This window comes from Rana temporaria, chromosome 9 (genome assembly GCF_905171775.1).
Source record: "Rana temporaria chromosome 9, aRanTem1.1, whole genome shotgun sequence".
NCBI classification, from domain to species: Eukaryota; Metazoa; Chordata; class Amphibia; order Anura; family Ranidae; genus Rana; species Rana temporaria.
This window is the reverse complement of record NC_053497.1, coordinates 120,995,283-121,012,881: the sequence shown is the minus strand read 5'-3', so window position 1 is coordinate 121,012,881 and position 17,599 is coordinate 120,995,283. Positions and strand designations below refer to the sequence as shown.

Below are 17,599 nucleotides of genomic sequence, written 5' to 3'. Positions count from 1 at the left end.
AGCATTACACCCATGATCAGTGGCTCACCAGTCCAATGTCAGGGTCCTGAAGACACTGCCAACAGCTCTCTGCCCGTACCTCTGTACAGGCTATTACTGAGCTGTATGAACTATGAGTCCCACACAGCCACACCATTTTATAAATGTGACAGTAGGTGTGGGGAGAGGATCCTCTTCCCACTGTCACAGGGAAGGGGGGGGGGGGTGCTGCTGAACATGTTACACCCTGAAAATAGGTCCAACATGTTCAAAAGGTGAACTTATCCTTTATAAGATTTGAGAAAGGGCAAACATTTGCCCTATGCTTTGTAAATGTTTACTGAAGGGAATGCATCTTCAAATTGTATGTAAACCTCAACAAGGAATGTTGCTTATTTGCTCACTTTGTCTGGTAAAATCTACCATTGGAAACATTGTTACATCCGTTTGATAAAGCTTAAAGGAATAAAGGATTTTGTTTGCACACAATTGAAGGACTGTAGACAGAACAGCATTGTGTCCTTCACCAAGCTGAGAAAAAATTCACTTAGTATATGTATCTTTTTTTTGTGTTTTGTATACAGAAGGGATGGATTAGAACTCCAGTCAGGATTTAGGCTGCATTCACATTGTAACGCCGCGTATGCGGTGTATTTTGCCACGATTTGTGTAACTTTCATTTTTTTTTTTTTACAAATCATTTCCATTGCCGTCTATGGCCGAACGCCAATGCCGCCTGAAAAAAAAGGGTCCGGGACTTGTTTTCAGGCGGCAGGCGTACGGCGTTTCGGCGTGAGATGTGAACCATCTCATAGACAGCAATGGAAATTCGCCCCTCCAGCGTATCGAGCGTCGGGCGTTATGTCGCCTAGGTGTGAATGGAGCCTTAGTGCACTCAGAGGCTCCATTGTGAAGATTTCTCCACTTCCTGTCTAGTAAAAATGTTGTCCCCAACAACAGGAGTGGGGGCAAATCTGTTAAAGTTCTTTAGCAAAAACGGGCATCTGAGTTCATACAACAAACCACCAGATTTCCCCCACCCAAAAAGCCCAGATGGTGTATACAGCCGCCACTAGAAATGAATGGCCATGCGCTACTGTACTCAGGAATACCATAGGGTATATGCAGCAAAGATCAATTATTTTGTATGCATGCCCCCCTATGCTATATGTGAGTGCCACCATCTATCAGAGAACTGCCTTTGGTGGCTGTATGTAACACCTGAGCTTCCCAGGCAGGGTCAATTCAAACAGCAATGTGTAAGAGGTGTGAAAGCAACACAGAGAAATTAAGAAAGTAAAAGTGCTTTTTTTTTTTTTTTTAAATAAAAGAAAGCTGAACTAGGCTAGGCGCAAAAAAAATGAAAAAAAATATTCCTCAATAGCCACAAAGGGTATCAAGCCACTTTGTATGCAACAAAGTCCATTTATTACATTGTAAAAGTAGAAGTGACATTATCATTGCGATCCACATAGCCTGTGCAGAAAGTGGAGCTGTGGGAGGGGCTCCGTAGGTCCATGCAGTACAGGCCGTCTGCAGAAACTCTGGGAGGGGGTGGAGACAAAACGTATCACAGTGCACAAGGAGAGAGAGCAACAGTGACTGGTCTTTATTATAAAAAGATCCTGGACAGAGAAAGAAAATTAATTAATAAAAAAAAAAGGGGGGGGGGGGGTTTTGGTTATCAATACCCTTTAAAGCTGAAGTTTAATCTGCTTATAAATTTGCCTTCCCTGTTTTCTCCCTCCCCATTTATCAACAGGCTAATACATTTCTTTAAATACAACCTTTCCATTATATAGGCTTCTTTGGTCAATGTTATGGGGAGAGGGAGGAATGCAATTGTGCATTTGTAATGTGCACTTCATTTCATAAATAAAGTAAGCTCTGTAGAGCATCTGTGGACATAGAGGATTACTTTAGATAATCTGTACAGGTGGTTGAGCGAACAGTAGTTCGTCGTTTTATTATTTTTTTGTTTTTTTGTTTTGTGTGTGACCGAGCCTGGGTATGCCCAATAGGCTCTGTATTGTATTTTACCTTGAAATTAAATAAAAAGAACTTAAAAATAAAAAAAGAATTGTCTGGTCTCTGCTGAACTTTAACCAATCTATGGCAAGATTAAAGTGGATGTAAACCCACACATACCCAGTGAAGTGAACAGCCTCAGATGATACACAGGAATGAAACAAATCTCTCTACATAAGTTTTACTTATACTGTATATCTGCCGTCGGGTTTAGGTCCACTTTAAGTGCTCACAGTGTGTGAAATCAGGTTAAGCAATTTCAAATTGTGGTTCAACCGCCTGATTTTACGGTTCTCTAGCCGCTTGTGTGAACTAACCCCAAGGCCCCATACACACTATTAGATTTTCTGCAGATATTTGTCTTCAGATTTACCAAAACCAAGTAGTGCAAGGGCCTGCCTGATTGCATGCAAATTGAAACTCCCAAAGCGGTTGTATAGTCCCAGAATTTTTTTTAATTTTTTTTCATTACCTGTAAGGCAAATGGCATAATGAGCTAGTATGCACCGCATACTAGCTCATTATGAAATACTTACCTTAGAACGAGGCATCGGTAACTTACCTGGTCCACGCCGAGGTAGTCGACTTGTTGCCTCTGTGCGTCTTCCAGGTATCGCAGCTCCAGCGCTGCGAGTGGCTGAAGCCGCGATGTCGTCACTCCCGACTAAGCCAAAAATCCCCTGTGCGCATGCGCCGCTGCAGTCAGCGGCTCATTGCGAGGGGAATATCTCCTATACCGTAAAGGTTTAGGAGATATTATAGGCTTACCTGTAGGTAAAAGTAAAAAAAAAAAAAGGACTATACAACTGCTTTAAAAGGTTTTACTTCTTATTATATGGTTTTGGTAAATCTGAAGACAAAAATCTGTGTTCATGGGGCCTTAGAAAGTTGATGTCACTGGTTGGTGTCCCCATTGAAAGATTTGCCTGCTGTTCTGGTGACAACTGTAAATTCTGGATTTGAATTATCAAGACAAAAATAGTGTGGGTGATTCTCCCCAATGTGGACACATGCAGCAAACAAAACCCGACTGGTGCTCTAACCTTTCCAAACTGAACACGAAAAAAAAAAAAGAAGAAGATTAAAAATGATATATGGAGTTCAAACTTTATAGTGCCAACAGGGAAAATTGTGACACCCCCTCCCCCGGAGTCCATAAATCCCAAACTCAATATGTCCAATCAATGGGAGCAACAACACCTCAATAAAATAAAAAGAACCACTGAAGGAATGATTAAAGGCTATGAAGCATTTTCCGTATGACAAGTCCCCAGAATGGGATGTGCCATTGCTTTAGGAAGAGCCCCGGGAGGTAGCCATGCCAAAAAACGACAGGCAACCAGAGATACGTCTGTCCCCAAAAATAGAAGCCCGCACCTCCGCTGCATGCTTCTCCCCTGATTCAGTCATGTACACACGAAGCACCAATGTGGTGAAGGGTATTTTCATAGGGTCCCTAAAGCAGAAGCAACAAAATCTGCTGATTATTGGTAGGTGACAAAGCGGACGCACACAGCACTATTCATCCACAGACAGTTTCAAGGGGAACAATTACAAACTTCTGCTTTTCCCCTCCCAGCCTGTTCACTTCCTCCTGGATGATGCTTATGCCGCGTACACACCATCACTTTATGTGATGAAAAAAAACGACGTTTTTAAAAACGTCACTTTAAATGACCGTGTGTGGGGGAAAACGTTGTTTTATGTCTTCTGAAAAACTACAAAAAAAAAAAAATTGAAGCATGCTTCAATTTTATGTGTCGTTTTTCAAAACGTCGTTTTTTACTTCACAGAAATTGACCGTGTGTAGCAAAAAACTTTGTTTAAAACAAAGTTTTTACACCCGCGCATGCCCAGAAGCTAGTTATGAAGCGAGCTTCAATGGAAAAACGTGGTGAACGTAACCTCGCTTTGCTAGAACATTGTGAAAAAACGATGGTGTGTAGGCAACTTCGTCTTTGAAAACTGAAGTTTCAAAAACGTTGTTTTTTACTTCACAGAAAATGTCGTTTTTTTTCCCATCACATAAAGTGATGGTGTGTATGCGGCATTAGAGTGATGAAGCTGCTTATATGGCAATATGTGTTCCTGACATCACAGGGAAAACCTAAGAAATGAATAAAGGATTGTAGTGTGCAGGGTGGATCACCCAGATCTGCCCGGGACTGACAGATGATCATGTCCACTTTGAAGTTTCAGTGTGGCAGTGCAGACCACAGACACCGGACACACGTGCCAGGGCTTGCAACATTACAGATGCTAAATAGCCCTGCTGGGACTTGTAGCACCCCGGCCACCAGACAGCGCTGCTGGGACATGCAGCACCCCGGCCACCAGACAGCGCTGCTGGGACATGCAGCACCCCGGCCACCAGACAGCAATGCTGGGACATGCAGCACCCCGGCCACCAGACAGCGCTGCTGGGACATGCAGCACCCCGGCCACCAGACAGCAATGCTGGGACATGCAGCACCCCGACCACCAGACAGCGCTGCTGGGACATGCAGCACCCCGGCCACCAGACAGCGCTGCTGGGACATGCAGCACACCGTCCACCAGACAGCACTGCTGGGACATGCAGCACACCGGCCACCAGACAGCACTGCTGGGACATGCAGCACACCGGCCACCAGACAGCACTGCTGGGACTTGCAGCACCCCGGCCACCAGACAGCACTGCTGGGACTTGCAGCACCCCGGCCACCAGACAGCACTGCTGGGACATGCAGCACCCCGGCCACCAGACAGCACTGCTGGGACATGCAGCACCCCGGCCACCAGACAGCAATGCTGGGACTTGCAGCACCCCGGCCACCAGACAGCACTGCTGGGACTTGCAGCACCCCGGCCACCAGACAGCAATGCTGGGACTTGCAGCACCCCGGCCACCAGACAGCAATGCTGGCACATGCAGCACCCCGGCCACCAGACAGCACTGCTGGGACATGCAGCACCCCGGCCACCAGACAGCACTGCTGAAACATGCAGCACCCCTGCCACCAGACAGCACTGCTGAAACATGCAGCACCCCTGCCACCAGACAGCAATGCTGAAACATGCAGCACCCCGGCCACCAGAAAGCAATGCTGAAACATGCAGCACCCCGGCCACCAGACAGCAATGCTGAAACATGCAGCACCCTGGCCACCAGACAGCAATGCTGGCACATGCAGCACCCTGGCCACCAGACAGCACTGCTGGGACATGCAGCACACCGGCCACCAGACAGCACTGCTGGGACTTGCAGCACCCCGGCCACCAGACAGCAATGCTGGGACTTGCAGCACCCCGGCCACCAGACAGCAATGCTGGCACATGCAGCACCCCGGCCACCAGACAGCAATGCTGGCACATGCAGCACCCCGGCCACCAGACAGCAATGCTGGGACTTGCAGCACCCCGGCCACCAGACAGCAATGCTGGGACTTGCAGCACCCCTGCCACCAGACAGCAATGCTGAAACATGCAGCACCCCGGCCACCAGAAAGCACTGCTGAAACATGCAGCACCCCGGCCACCAGAAAGCAATGCTGAAACATGCAGCACCCCGGCCACCAGACAGCAATGCTGAAACATGCAGCACCCTGGCCACCAGACAGCAATGCTGGCACATGCAGCACCCTGGCCACCAGACAGCAATGCTGGGACATGCAGCACCCCGGCCACCAGACAGCAATGCTGGGACATGCAGCACCCCGGCCACCAGACAGCAATGCTGGCACATGCAGCACCCCGGCCACCAGACAGCAATGCTGGCACATGCAGCACCCCGGCCACCAGACAGCACTGCTGGCCACCAGACAGCAATGCTGGCACATGCAGCACCCCGGCCACCAGACAGCAATGCTGGGACATGCAGCACCCCGGCCACCAGACAGCAATGCTGGCACATGCAGCACCCCGGCCACCAGACAGCAATGCTGGCACATGCAGCACCCCGGCCACCAGACAGCAATGCTGGCACATGCAGCACCCCGGGCCACCAGACAGCAATGCTGGCACATGCAGCACCCCGGGCCACCAGACAGCAATGCTGGCACATGCAGCACCCCGGGCCACCAGACAGCAATGCTGGCACATGCAGCACCCCGGCCACCAGACGATTGATAACGCTCTATTAAGAACCTGTAATGACCCAAATGGCATCTCTGAACTTATAGGCTTCCTTGGTCAATAGTTATGGGGAGGGGGGGGGAATATGAATGTGCATTTGCTGGGACATGTAGTTCCCCGGTCACCAGACACCACTGCTGAAACATGTAGTACTCCAGTGACGGGAAAACAATGCAGAGACGTGTAGTACTCCAGTGACTGGAGAACAATGCTGGGACATGTAGTACTCCAGTGACTGGAGAACAATGCTGGGACATGTAGTACTCCAGTGACTGGAGAACAATGCTGGGACATGTAGTACTCCAGTGACTGGAGAACAATGCTGGGACATGTAGTACCCCAGTGACTGGAGAACAATGCTGGGACATGTAGTACTCCAGTGACTGGAGAACAATGCTGAGACACGTAGTACTCCAGTGACTGGAGAACAATGCTGAGACACGTAGTACTCCAGTGACTGGAGAACAATGCTGGGACATGTAGTACTCCAGTGACTGGAGAACAATGCTGGGACACGTAGTACTCCAGTGACTGGAGAACAATGCTGAGACACGTAGTACTCCAGTGACTGGAGAACAATGCTGGGACATGTAGTACTCCAGTGACTGGAAGGCAATGCTGGGACATGCAGTACTCCAGTGACTGGAAGGCAATGCTGGGACATGTAGTACTCCAGTGACTGGAAGGCAATGCTGAGACATGCAGTACTCCAGTGACTGGAAGGCAATGCTGGGACATGCAGTACTCCAGTGACTGGAAGGCAATGCTGGGACATGCAGTACTCCAGTGACTGGAGAACAATGCTGGGACATGTAGTACTCCAGTGACTGGAGAACAATGCTGAGACGTGTAGTACACCAGTGACTGGAGAACAATGCTGAGACGTGTAGTACACCAGTGACTGGAGAACAATGCTGAGACGTGTAGTACTCCAGTGACTGGAAAGGCAATGCTGGGACATGTAGTACACCAGTGACTGAAAGGCAATGCTGAGGCTTGTAGTACTCCAGTGACTGGAGATCAATGTTGGGACAAGTAGTACTCCAGTGACTAGAAGGCAATGCTGGGACATGTAGTACTCCAGTGACTGGAAGGCAATGCTGAGGATTGTAGTACTCCAGTGACTGGAGAACAATGCTGGGACACGTAGTACTCCAGTGACTGGAGAACAATGCTGGGACACGTAGTACTCCAGTGACTGGAGAACAATGCTGAGACGTGTAGTACTCCAGTGACTGGAAGGCAATGCTGGGACATGCAGTACTCCAGTGACTGGAAGACAATGCTGAGGCTTGTAGTACTCCAGTGACTGGAGAACAATGTTAGGACATGCAGTACTCCAGTGACTGGAGAACAATGCTGAGACGTGTAGTACTCCAGTGACTGGAAGGCAATGCTGAGGCTTGTAGTACTCCAGTGACTGGAGAACAATGTTAGGACAAGTAGTACTCCAGTGACTGGAGAACAATGCTGAGACGTGTAGTACTCCAGTGACTGGAAGGCAATGCTGAGGCTTGTAGTACTCCAGTGACTGGAGAACAATGTTAGGACAAGTAGTACTCCAGTGACTGGAGAACAATGCTGGGACACGTAGTACTCCAGTGACTGGAAGGCAATGCTGGGACATGCAGTACTCCAGTGACTGGAAGGCAATGCTGGGACATGCAGTACTCCAGTGACTGGAAGACAATGCTGGGACATGTAGTACTCCAGTGACTGGAAGGCAATGCTGAGACGTGTAGTACTCCAGTGACTGGAAGGCAATGCTGGGACATGTAGTACTCCAGTGACTGGAGAACAATGCTGAGACGTGTAGTACTCCAGTGACTGGAAGGCAATGCTGAGACGTGTAGTACTCCAGTGACTGGAGAACAATGTTGGGACAAGTAGTACTCCAGTGACTAGAAGGCAATGCTGGGACGTGTAGTACTCCAGTGACTGGAAAGCAATGCTGGGACATGCAGTACTCCAGTGACTGGAAGGCAATGCTGAGACGTGTAGTACTCCAGAGAGTGGGACTGCACACACAATTATCCCAATTGACAGCTGTCAGGTGAGCCCCGTCCCCCAGACACACTCACTCACCCCCCTGTGGGTGACAGGAAGTCTGCATCGTCCTCGTCCGGCCCGAACATTTTATCCCAGAACCGTAATGTCACCCCACACACTTCCCCGGTACTCTCTTCTTCCGGGCTGACTGTCAGTCACGGGGCTATCAGCTGACTTCCCTCCCCGCCGTAAAAAAGCCGACTATTGCTGCAAACATGTGACCAAGGCCAGCAACGTGGCGCCTGACTCGTCCTTGTGGACCGCAAAAGCCCGCTTCCGTGCGTTCCACGCCTCGCTGCAGCGACCAATGACGGCAAGTCCTGGAGTGTGTAAAGCTGGAGTTGGCGTGACCGATCGCCAAGGCTTCATTGAAGAGAATGTTTCTCCCCGCCCCAAGAGTAAGCAGAGGGGGCGGGGCCTGTCCCGGCGGATGTGTCAGTAGGAGTCATTGTGTGTGTACAGAGCTCCGAGGTGACAGCGGGCACAGAGCGGGCAGCAGAGGGTAGGTGAGTGTACATGGCTGTGTGAGGTGCTGGGGATCCGATCACTAGTGGGGCACAGATTGTCCCTGTCATTAGATGTGTGCAGTGGGGAGCTGCCCTTTAAATGATGCAATGGTACCTTGTATTTCCAGTGTGGGCTCTCTATGATGGATTACCAGTCCTTCTGCCCCCTCCTGACCCTGTGTTATAGGAGATTGAGGGGGGGGGGGGGGCATGAAATCACTAACATGTGTTTGGATCTCTGATAAGTATGCAGCCAGTGAAGTCCAAACTCCAGATCTGTCTTCTGTATACCAGGAAAACATTGAGGACCGGTTCACACCACAAAACTCAGTCCTGATGCGTTTATAAATGCGCTTTTTTTTAACGCATTCCAGTGCGTTTTTGATGAATTTCCGGTTGTATTCCAGATGCATTTTTTTCTTCACTGTACTGGGTTTCTGGTGCGTTTTTAATGCATTCTAATGCGCTTTTTGATGTGTTTTACCATAGTTCAGTAAAGGTTAAATGAAGCAAGTTCTACTTTTTTCTTTTTTTTCTGGAACTGGAATTCCAATTGCCATTGGAAACCCTATAACCTCCTCTCCATGCGTTTTTGACTGCATGTGGTGTGACCTGGCCCTAAAAGATAGATATTACATTCTAAGGGCCAGTCCACATCGCATGCAGTCCTGTGTGTTTTTTGTCTGCATTGAAAATGCATGGAAAGTAGGTTATAGGATTTCCAAGGGCATAACTCACACCAGTGCTGTCCGTTTCAGGAAAAAATAGTAGAACATGCTTCTTTTCTCCTGCACTCGACTGTACTTGAACACAATAAAAAGCATAAAAAAACGCACCGGAGATCACCGGAACGTATCAAAAATGCACCGGACCCATGTACAGTGAGGAAAAAAAAAACAGGAATCAAGAAGGGGGAAAAAAATCATCTGAAAATGCATCAAAAACGCACTGAAATGCGTTTAAAAACCCACATGCAGAAACGCATCTGGAATGCGCTTTTGTGAAGATTTTGGATCAGGATGAGGTTGTCAGCCAGGCACTTGGCATTTTCAGAAGTAGATCAGCAGTGGCAGCCTGTGTCTTCCTCCGAGCTCAGGCTTTCTTCACACCGATGAAGTGTATACACTGGTCAGCCATAATATCATGACCACGACAGTCATTATCTCCTTCCAATGGTATCTGAAAGTGGGTGGGATATTTTAGGCAGCTAGTGAACATGTTGTCCCTGATGTTGATGTGTTGAAAGAAAAAAAAAATGTCAGTCGCAGTTTGCTGTGTAATTGCAGACCGGTCAGGGTGCCCATGCTGACCCTTGTCCACCTACAATGGGCATCAGAACTGGACCATAGAGCAATGGTAGAAGGTGGCCTGCTTTGATGAATACCGGTATATAGTATACACAAATTTAATGAATGCAAAAATGGTTTGAGGAACACAAACATCTGAGGTGCCAAGGTTCGCCATCACTGGTGTAGGGTGATGGCCTCTTCTGTGCCGTGCACTATGGTGATAGATGGCTTCTTACCTCACAGCTGTGAGGTCACAGCATGTGTGTAATAATTACAGTTGGGTCCTCTGTGTGTCCTGCCAATGTTATCTCCGGGAGATGAGGGTCTGTTTTTTTACAATCGAATGCAGCTATGGCTTCCACTGTGCCGTTTATGATTCCCGTAATGTAGGTGCATGGATGGTAGCAAAGGGAAGAACAAGGTAATTCAAAGATGGTGTAGTATGTTTTTACAACTTGATTTTATTTAGTAGGAAAAGCAATATAGGTACTCACATTAAAAAGTATCAATCGGTTAAAAACACGAGCGCCACTTTCGGTGCCTCTGTGTCCCTACGTGTGTCGTCACGGTCACGTGACTTCACCGGGGGGATGTGTGTGGGCACTGGAAGTGTCCTTAAATATGTTTACCAATTGACCAATGGAACGGCCATTTTCCTGTAGCCAAATGGAAAGAAGTGTGACAGCGGCCATTTTCCCATGGTTGTGTATGGGACGCCAACCGCGGTTTATTTGTGGTACAGCGACCAAACATACAGCAGAGTGGCCATTTTCTCGGTGGTAATAAGTTTGTGTAAGCAAAGAAGTACATTTTAAAAAGGGGGGAGGCGAAACAAAGGGAAATAATGATATTACTAAAATCTGAAGTATCCATGAATAAAACCTTCCACATGGAACTCACAAAAGGATGGGAACAAAAATGGTGTCACGGACTCTGCATCTACTACGTCATAAAAACGCCAGTAGCTTTGCAGTGAGTTTTTCAACTTTTTTCAAAGTTTTTGCAATAGCTTTTTTGAGCGTTTTTTAGCGTTTTTCAACATTTTTCCGCGTTTTTTTTGTTGAAGATTTTTTTTTTCCAATGGATCAAAAACGTTAAACGCTGGTGAGTGAAGTTTTTGAGCATTTATCAACGTTTATCAGCGTTGGAGTGTTTCTACAGCTGAAAAACGTCTCTCAGAACCCACTAGGTTTGGGTTTCTTTTCCTGCTCAAAAACACAACTGCCTAAAACTGCTGATAACAGTCTAGGTGTGCATGGACACATAGGATAACATGATGGAGAGTTTAATGACTGTAGAAAAAAACGTCTACTGCCAAAAACAGCTGCTGTAAAAACATCCAAAAAACATCCAGTATGCATGAGGCTTTAGGGTCAAATTCTATATTGAGTCCTCGTGGTGCAAAGGTATCCAATGTGAAAATCCATTTGGATTCCAGTTGGCTAAATATCCTAACTTTGTGGCCACCCTGCCAGTGTCTAATATAGGGTTCTATTCCCCAAAATTTCAAATGGGCTGGGTCTTTATTATGATGTGTTCCGAAATGTTTAGAGACACTGTGCTTATCGAATCCTTTTATGATGTTCTGTACATGTTCTTTGATGCATATTGTTAGTGGTCTTTTGGTTCGCCCTACATACTGTAATCCACAGGTACACTCTAACATGTATACGTGCCCCTTCTGTGTTACAGCAAATTAACTCTTTCACCTCATGAGTATTTCCCTGTGCTAGTGGAGGTGAAATTCAATTTCTTGTGGTTTGGGCGTTTCGTATTTGTGCACGCAAAGCATCGTTTACAAGGAAAGAAGCCTTTTCCAGTAAAGAAGGTGAAACCCTTAGTGGGTGGATCTGGAATGCTCTTCAGTATTTTTTTTTCTTTGATCTGTTTTATCTGTTATCATAACCTTTTTCTATAAATCTCTGTCCCATGTGATTCGCTTGGACCATGAAGACATCCTTGTGGGGGCAGTTCCGCCTTAGGCGCATCAGTTGGCCCTTTGGGACATTACAGAGCCAGTTTCTGTGATGACAGCTTCCTAAGGGGAGGTAGCTTTTTCTGTCAACGTTCTTGAAATGCGTTTTTGAAGCGAGAATGTGATTTTCTTGTGTGACCTCTAAATCCAAGAACGTGATCGTCTTCTCACTAATATCCCAAGTCAGCTTGAAGTTTCTATCATTTTTGTTTGAATTCTCTCTAAAAATAAAAAAGGACCAGCTGGTTCTTTTCTCCCTTCCACAGGATGGAGATATCATCAATATATCTTATTTTAAATACATTGCCCCTAGTTCCTACTGTACACCAGTAACGAACTCCTAACTGCTTTGAAACGGCCGCCTAGCATATCGGCCTAAATTGAGGAAGAAATGACTGCAAATCCAGAATGTTGTCACCGGAACAGGAGGTGAATGGCAATCTTGCTGTGGGGACACCTGTTGTGAAAAGCAAAGTCAGATGTGGGAATTCTTGAACCTTTGAGTGATCTCCACTCGCTTCCTGCTGTGTCTCTGGAATTTGAACTGAAATCTCTCCAGCAGGAACGGCTTTCTAATGCTGGCCATACTCTAGTAGATTTCCCGGCAAACCTTCGTATGGAAATTCTCATCAGTACATTCGATGACATGATGAAGGTCATTATAAAATGCTTCAAAAAAGTTTGCTTTTGGAGTAAATGGACTTTCCGAAGAAAGACCCTATTTGAGAAATGTTTTCCGTCCTGCTCTTGCTAATTTTCTGATTGCTGGGTTTAAAAACGAATGCTGATGTTACCCTACTAATGGTTAGAGAATCGAATGAACGTTCTAAGATCAGATCATACCATAGAAATGCAGGCTGGATGTGTTCCAGATGCTTTTCTGCATGTGCGTTTTTGATGCAATATACTGTGTATCCCCCCCCCCCTCTTTTTTTCTTAACCTCAAATAATGATGTGCATTTTTTGGTGCGTTCCAGTGTGTTTTTGGTGCTTTTGCAGTGCGTTTTACAGCGTTCGAGTACAGTCCAGTGCAGGAAAATGCTGTGAATTATGCCATTGAAAACCATATAACCTACTTTTCATGCGTTTTTAATGCACAAAAAAAAAAAAAACCACACTGGACTGCATGTGGTGTGAACTGGTTCTTAATGCTAAAATGTCTGCACAAAGTTCTACTAGTGTATGGGCAGCTTTACTCTTACTCTTAGGCCCCATTCACACCTAGGCGTTTTTACGCCTGAAACGCACTGCTCACGAACGCGGGAGGGCAGATTTAACATTGTTTCCTATGGTGCCTGTTCACACCTGAACGCCTGAACGCCTGTCGCTTGAAGCTCAAACTAGTCCCGGACCTTTTTTTGTCGCGCGAAGCGCGCGACATAGGCGTTTCCGCGCGTTTTTTTTTACCATAGAAAGTAATGGGAAACGCGCGAATTGAGCGTATCGCGCGACAGCAAGCGTTTTTATGCGCGTTTTTACGCGCGTTTTGACGCCCATACAGCTCCAAAACAAAACAGGAAATGACATATTTTTTTACAGGAACTTGTGAAATCACCATTTTACTTTACTTACAATAAAGAAAAGTCACATTTTTCTCAATGGAGGCCGAATTTGATCGAACCCTTTCGATGCTGGAGCCTGAAAATTTCATCAGGATGGTGAAGGAGCACCCCTGTCTTTATGACAGCAGGGCACCGGGCTACAAAATGAGGACCACCCGTTGGGACGCTTGGTGTTCTATTGGGAGCCAAATCTATGAGAACTGGGCAAGGATAAATAAGTCCCATGATAGCAAAGGTAAACTCTATCAAAAAACATAACAGAAATACAAAATGCCACTAATGAAATAATGGAATGATTGTTTGTCGTTACAGTAGGCATTTATTACCGTACCAATATGCTGTTAAGTTTAAAAATGTGTCTTTACAAATATGACTATTGTGCGGTCATGCGACATGGCTTATAAACATAAATTGCGTTCTCTTCTTCCCACAAATAGAGCTTATTAATGGTGATATTTGATCCCCTCTGTGATTTTTAATAATCCAAAAATTTAGTGACATTTTTCAAAAAAAATATTATTTTACACATCTTTAATCTAAAAAAATTAAAAAATTCAATCGACCTAGCGACTACAGCGTCAGGTGGGGACGGGGGCTACACAGGACCTACACTCTGCCTGCAGTGATCAGTAAATATATGTTCACTGCATTCATTGATACTGTGACAAGGGGATGGGGGAGTGGATTGGAGATCCAAAAGGGGATTGTGCCTACGTGTACTGGTGTCAGTGTCATCACTTCCCTCTTCCTGTGTTTACACAGGAGGAGAAAGTGACACGCAGGGGGACACATATAGAGCCACTTAACCCCCGGATGTACCCTGGGGGTCCTGATCGGACCCCCAACCCACGTCTAGGCGGTCACTTACAGGCCCTTTATTAGACCACAGAATAAATACATAAACTAAGTTTACAATAGATAGAATGTCACTAATATAAAATGGCACACAATATCATAGGGCTATTGAACCCAATGATAAAACTGTATCAAAATAAAATTAGAATGAGACTTCTTAAAACATGAATCATTTTTTATTTTTTTTCCACAAAACAGCATAGTAAAGAATATATTTCACAAAATAAGCGTGTCAAAAGCTGAAAAGTTCAATAAATTAAATGGAATTGAGCTGCCAAGGGACCTGCCCTTCAGGAGAGACAAAGTATGCGGCATACTGTTCACGGACATGTGTCCCCTGTGTGTTCCCACGTACACCAGTCCAATGAGCTCTTTCCAGAGTCTCATGGACTGGCTCCTCGTAATCTAGACCATCGCGCTGCCTGACAAAATTGTGCAAGGCACACGCCGCTTCTACAGCACTAATGGCATTTTGCATGTTGAGCACAATCGGTGTGTGGAGAACCCTCCACTTGTTCGCCAAAATTCCAAAAGCACACTCAACTACGCGGCGTGCTCTGCTAAGCCGGTAGTTGAATATGCGTTTGTCTTCGTTCAGATTATGTCCTGAATAAGGCCGAAGTAGGTGTGTGTTCAGAGCAAAAGCCTCATCACCCACAAAGACACTTGGTAGGGGAGGGCCGTTTGTGCCCGGGAGTGGACTATTTTGTGGAAGGTCCAGACCATCTGTTCGAAGTAATTGCCCAAAAGAGGAGTTCCCAAAAATCGCAGAGTCTGCACTACTTCCATAGGAACCAATGTCAATGTAGGTAAAGCAATAATTGGCATCAGCCACAGCCATTAAGACGAATGAAAAGTATTTCTTATAATTGAAATACTGGCTCCCACTAGCCATGGGCTTAACAATTCTGATGTGTTTCCCATCGATCGCTCCCAGGCAATTCGGAAAGTTACAGCGTTCCCAGAATACTTGGGAAATTTTTTCCCAGTCCTCTGCTGCCGGTTTTTTAAACACAATGGGTTTCAGGACTTCCCAAATGGCACTGCAGGTGTCCCGAATTATATAACTGGCAGTAGATCTTCCAATACGAAACGAGTAATGCAGACTTGCAATCGATTGTCCAGTTGATAGATACCTACAAAGAAAATAATATATATTATTTTATTTTATTTTTTACAGTGAAAATTCTAAAACTCAGATGGAAGAGTATAAGGGACGCCTACGCTCGCCAGCTGAAGGCACAGCGGGAGCAGCGCCGAAGTGGGAGTGGAGCATGTTCGGTGAGAGAATACGTTCATGCAAAGGAATTGGAGTTTCTGAGACCGGTGCTGGATTTGGGGAGGTAAACCATTATCTGTACTTTGCTCGGTAAACCAAATGTTTTAAAATTATTTTTGAATACATGATTTCTTTTTTCAGTACTGAAAGCTGCTGGGACGAGGCTGCCACAGCTGTAGTAGACAGAGAGAGCGTGGCAGAGAGAGGGGACAGAGAGAGCGTGGCAGAGAGAGGGGACAGAGAGAGCGTGGCATCGGGGGATCAAGCGATGGCTACTCTGGAGCCGGAACCGCAGCACTCCGAGGCATCAAATGCTAATGCAACAAGACCACTTGCAGAGCAGCCCCCAGTTAACATTGCGCATATTGGACCTCCGCGTGCTCTGCGTAGGAGGGCTCCTGCTCCGGATCCAGCCCTGGATCGTATGTTGGACATTATGACCAACATGTCTGACCGGATGAGCAATAGATCGTATGGGCAAAATGTAGCAAAATGTCTGGGGGAACTAATCGACAAAGTTCCCCCAAATCTGCAAGCGGTGGTGCTGTCCTGTACGGCTAGATACATCTCGACATTTATACCCCCGACAGACGCTGACGATTTATCCGAACCACCACCACCCTATGGCCCATATGCCAATAAACGGACCGAGCATGTCCCAACACCACCCACGACCCATTTCTCCCCACCACCCGTTACCCTTTGGACAGGACCACAGCTTTCCGACCAACCTCCTCGACCAACACCACCACCGACTTCTGCGCACCATCCTTTCACCACCACTCTAACTCATTTACCTCCTGTGCCAACACCTTCCACTCACACTTCTCTGAATCCTTTTCCTTATACACAACCTTCTTCTTACCACCCTCATTCTCCTTTTCCTCATCTCTCAACACCACCTGTCACATACAGTACTCTGCCTCCTACAACACTTTCTTCTTACCACCCACCACCTTCTACTTACCCTGCGTTAACGACTACACCTACATCACATTACCCACATCGACCGAGACAATCGACTTTCAGGAATGCCCCAACACGAACACCACCACCACCACAAGCAACACCACCTTCCAATTGGTCAGGGGAAGACAGCACCACCTCCACTTGGCCCCCTTTTGCCCACGCACTGTCGGTCGCCATGTCACCGCACGGGGAAGAGGACTCCTCCCCAAATTTACAGCAATTGTAAATAAGGATTATGTATAAAACATTTTTGTATATTTTGTGTATTTGTGCACTTTGTGTATATTTTCCTAATAAAAAAAAAAAGACCCAATGTTTTGGTTGATTAAAATATTAAAATAATTTTGTTCCTACAGAATTTTTGTTTGGTTTTTATTACACATATATATATATATATATATATATATATATATATATATATATATATATAATAGAGTGTATTACATTCAAAGCGCTAAATAAAAATTACCTCAGTGTTATGATAAGTCGCTCCACAGGGGGGATACAGTTGCGGAAGTAGGTGTCCATCCTCTGCAATCTGTTGATCAACAATTCCAGCAACTCATCAAAGCTGTAAAGGAAAATGAAATTTAAAATTGGCAATGGATTGGTACTAGGGTTGCCACCTTTCCGGGATTCGCCAGAACAGTTCGGGTTTGGAATCATGTGTCTGGGTTTCAGACTGCCTGACACTCTGACAGATTTTTCTGACCAGAATATGGATTTCCGGCAGGGTTAATGGCTGCAGGGGATGAAAACTTACAACCCAGCAGCCACAGATATACCAGGATGAGATGTGCTATCTGCCAAGGGGTGAGTGAGCTCACCCTCCATCGCTGTCTAACAGAAGCACCCACCCCCTTTCTCTATCCTGCCTCTTGGTGAGTACACTAGGAAAAATCAGAGTTCTCACATTGGAGTCCTCTCCGTACATCAGAGATCTCGGTTTCCCCCTTAGATCATGGTTCACAGAGCATCCCTTATGTCTGAGTATC

The 17,599-nt window shown here is 46.2% G+C and overlaps 4 protein-coding genes across 8 annotated transcripts in view; 2 read left to right on the top strand and 2 right to left on the bottom strand.

The window, feature by feature from the left end:
* The window catches only part of FKBP15 (FKBP prolyl isomerase family member 15), a 105,709-nt gene extending 97,290 nt beyond the window's left edge, over positions 1–8,419 (bottom strand). The window contains exon 1 of one of the 2 annotated variants that reach the window (XM_040324327.1): positions 8,206–8,419. In XM_040324327.1, coding sequence (XP_040180261.1) covers positions 8,206–8,255 — 50 coding nt within the window. In that variant the 5' untranslated portion in view covers positions 8,256–8,419. The remainder of the gene's footprint in view (positions 1–8,205) is intronic. The other variant, XM_040324328.1, reaches the window with a different exon arrangement.
* Positions 8,420–8,525: 106 nt separating this feature from the next.
* The window catches only part of SLC31A1 (solute carrier family 31 member 1), an 80,353-nt gene continuing 71,279 nt past the window's right edge, over positions 8,526–17,599 (top strand). The window contains exon 1 of one of the 4 annotated variants that reach the window (XM_040324337.1): positions 8,526–8,675. The gene's annotated coding sequence lies outside the window, so the exon portion shown is untranslated. The remainder of the gene's footprint in view (positions 8,676–17,599) is intronic. The other 3 variants (XM_040324334.1, XM_040324332.1, XM_040324336.1) reach the window with 3 other exon arrangements.
* LOC120913963 (protein ALP1-like) lies at positions 14,514–17,109 on the bottom strand. Its single transcript, XM_040324330.1, has 2 exons — positions 17,074–17,109; positions 14,514–15,492 (listed from the first exon to the last, which is right to left on the bottom strand). Exon 2 carries the CDS (start codon positions 15,249–15,251, stop codon positions 14,613–14,615), a length of 639 nt encoding a protein of 212 aa, XP_040180264.1. The 5' UTR covers positions 15,252–15,492; positions 17,074–17,109; the 3' UTR covers positions 14,514–14,612.
* On the top strand, positions 15,492–16,845 carry LOC120913962 (extensin-like). Its single transcript, XM_040324329.1, has 2 exons — positions 15,492–15,699; positions 15,777–16,845. Exon 2 carries the CDS (start codon positions 15,904–15,906, stop codon positions 16,828–16,830), a length of 927 nt encoding a protein of 308 aa, XP_040180263.1. The 5' UTR covers positions 15,492–15,699; positions 15,777–15,903; the 3' UTR covers positions 16,831–16,845.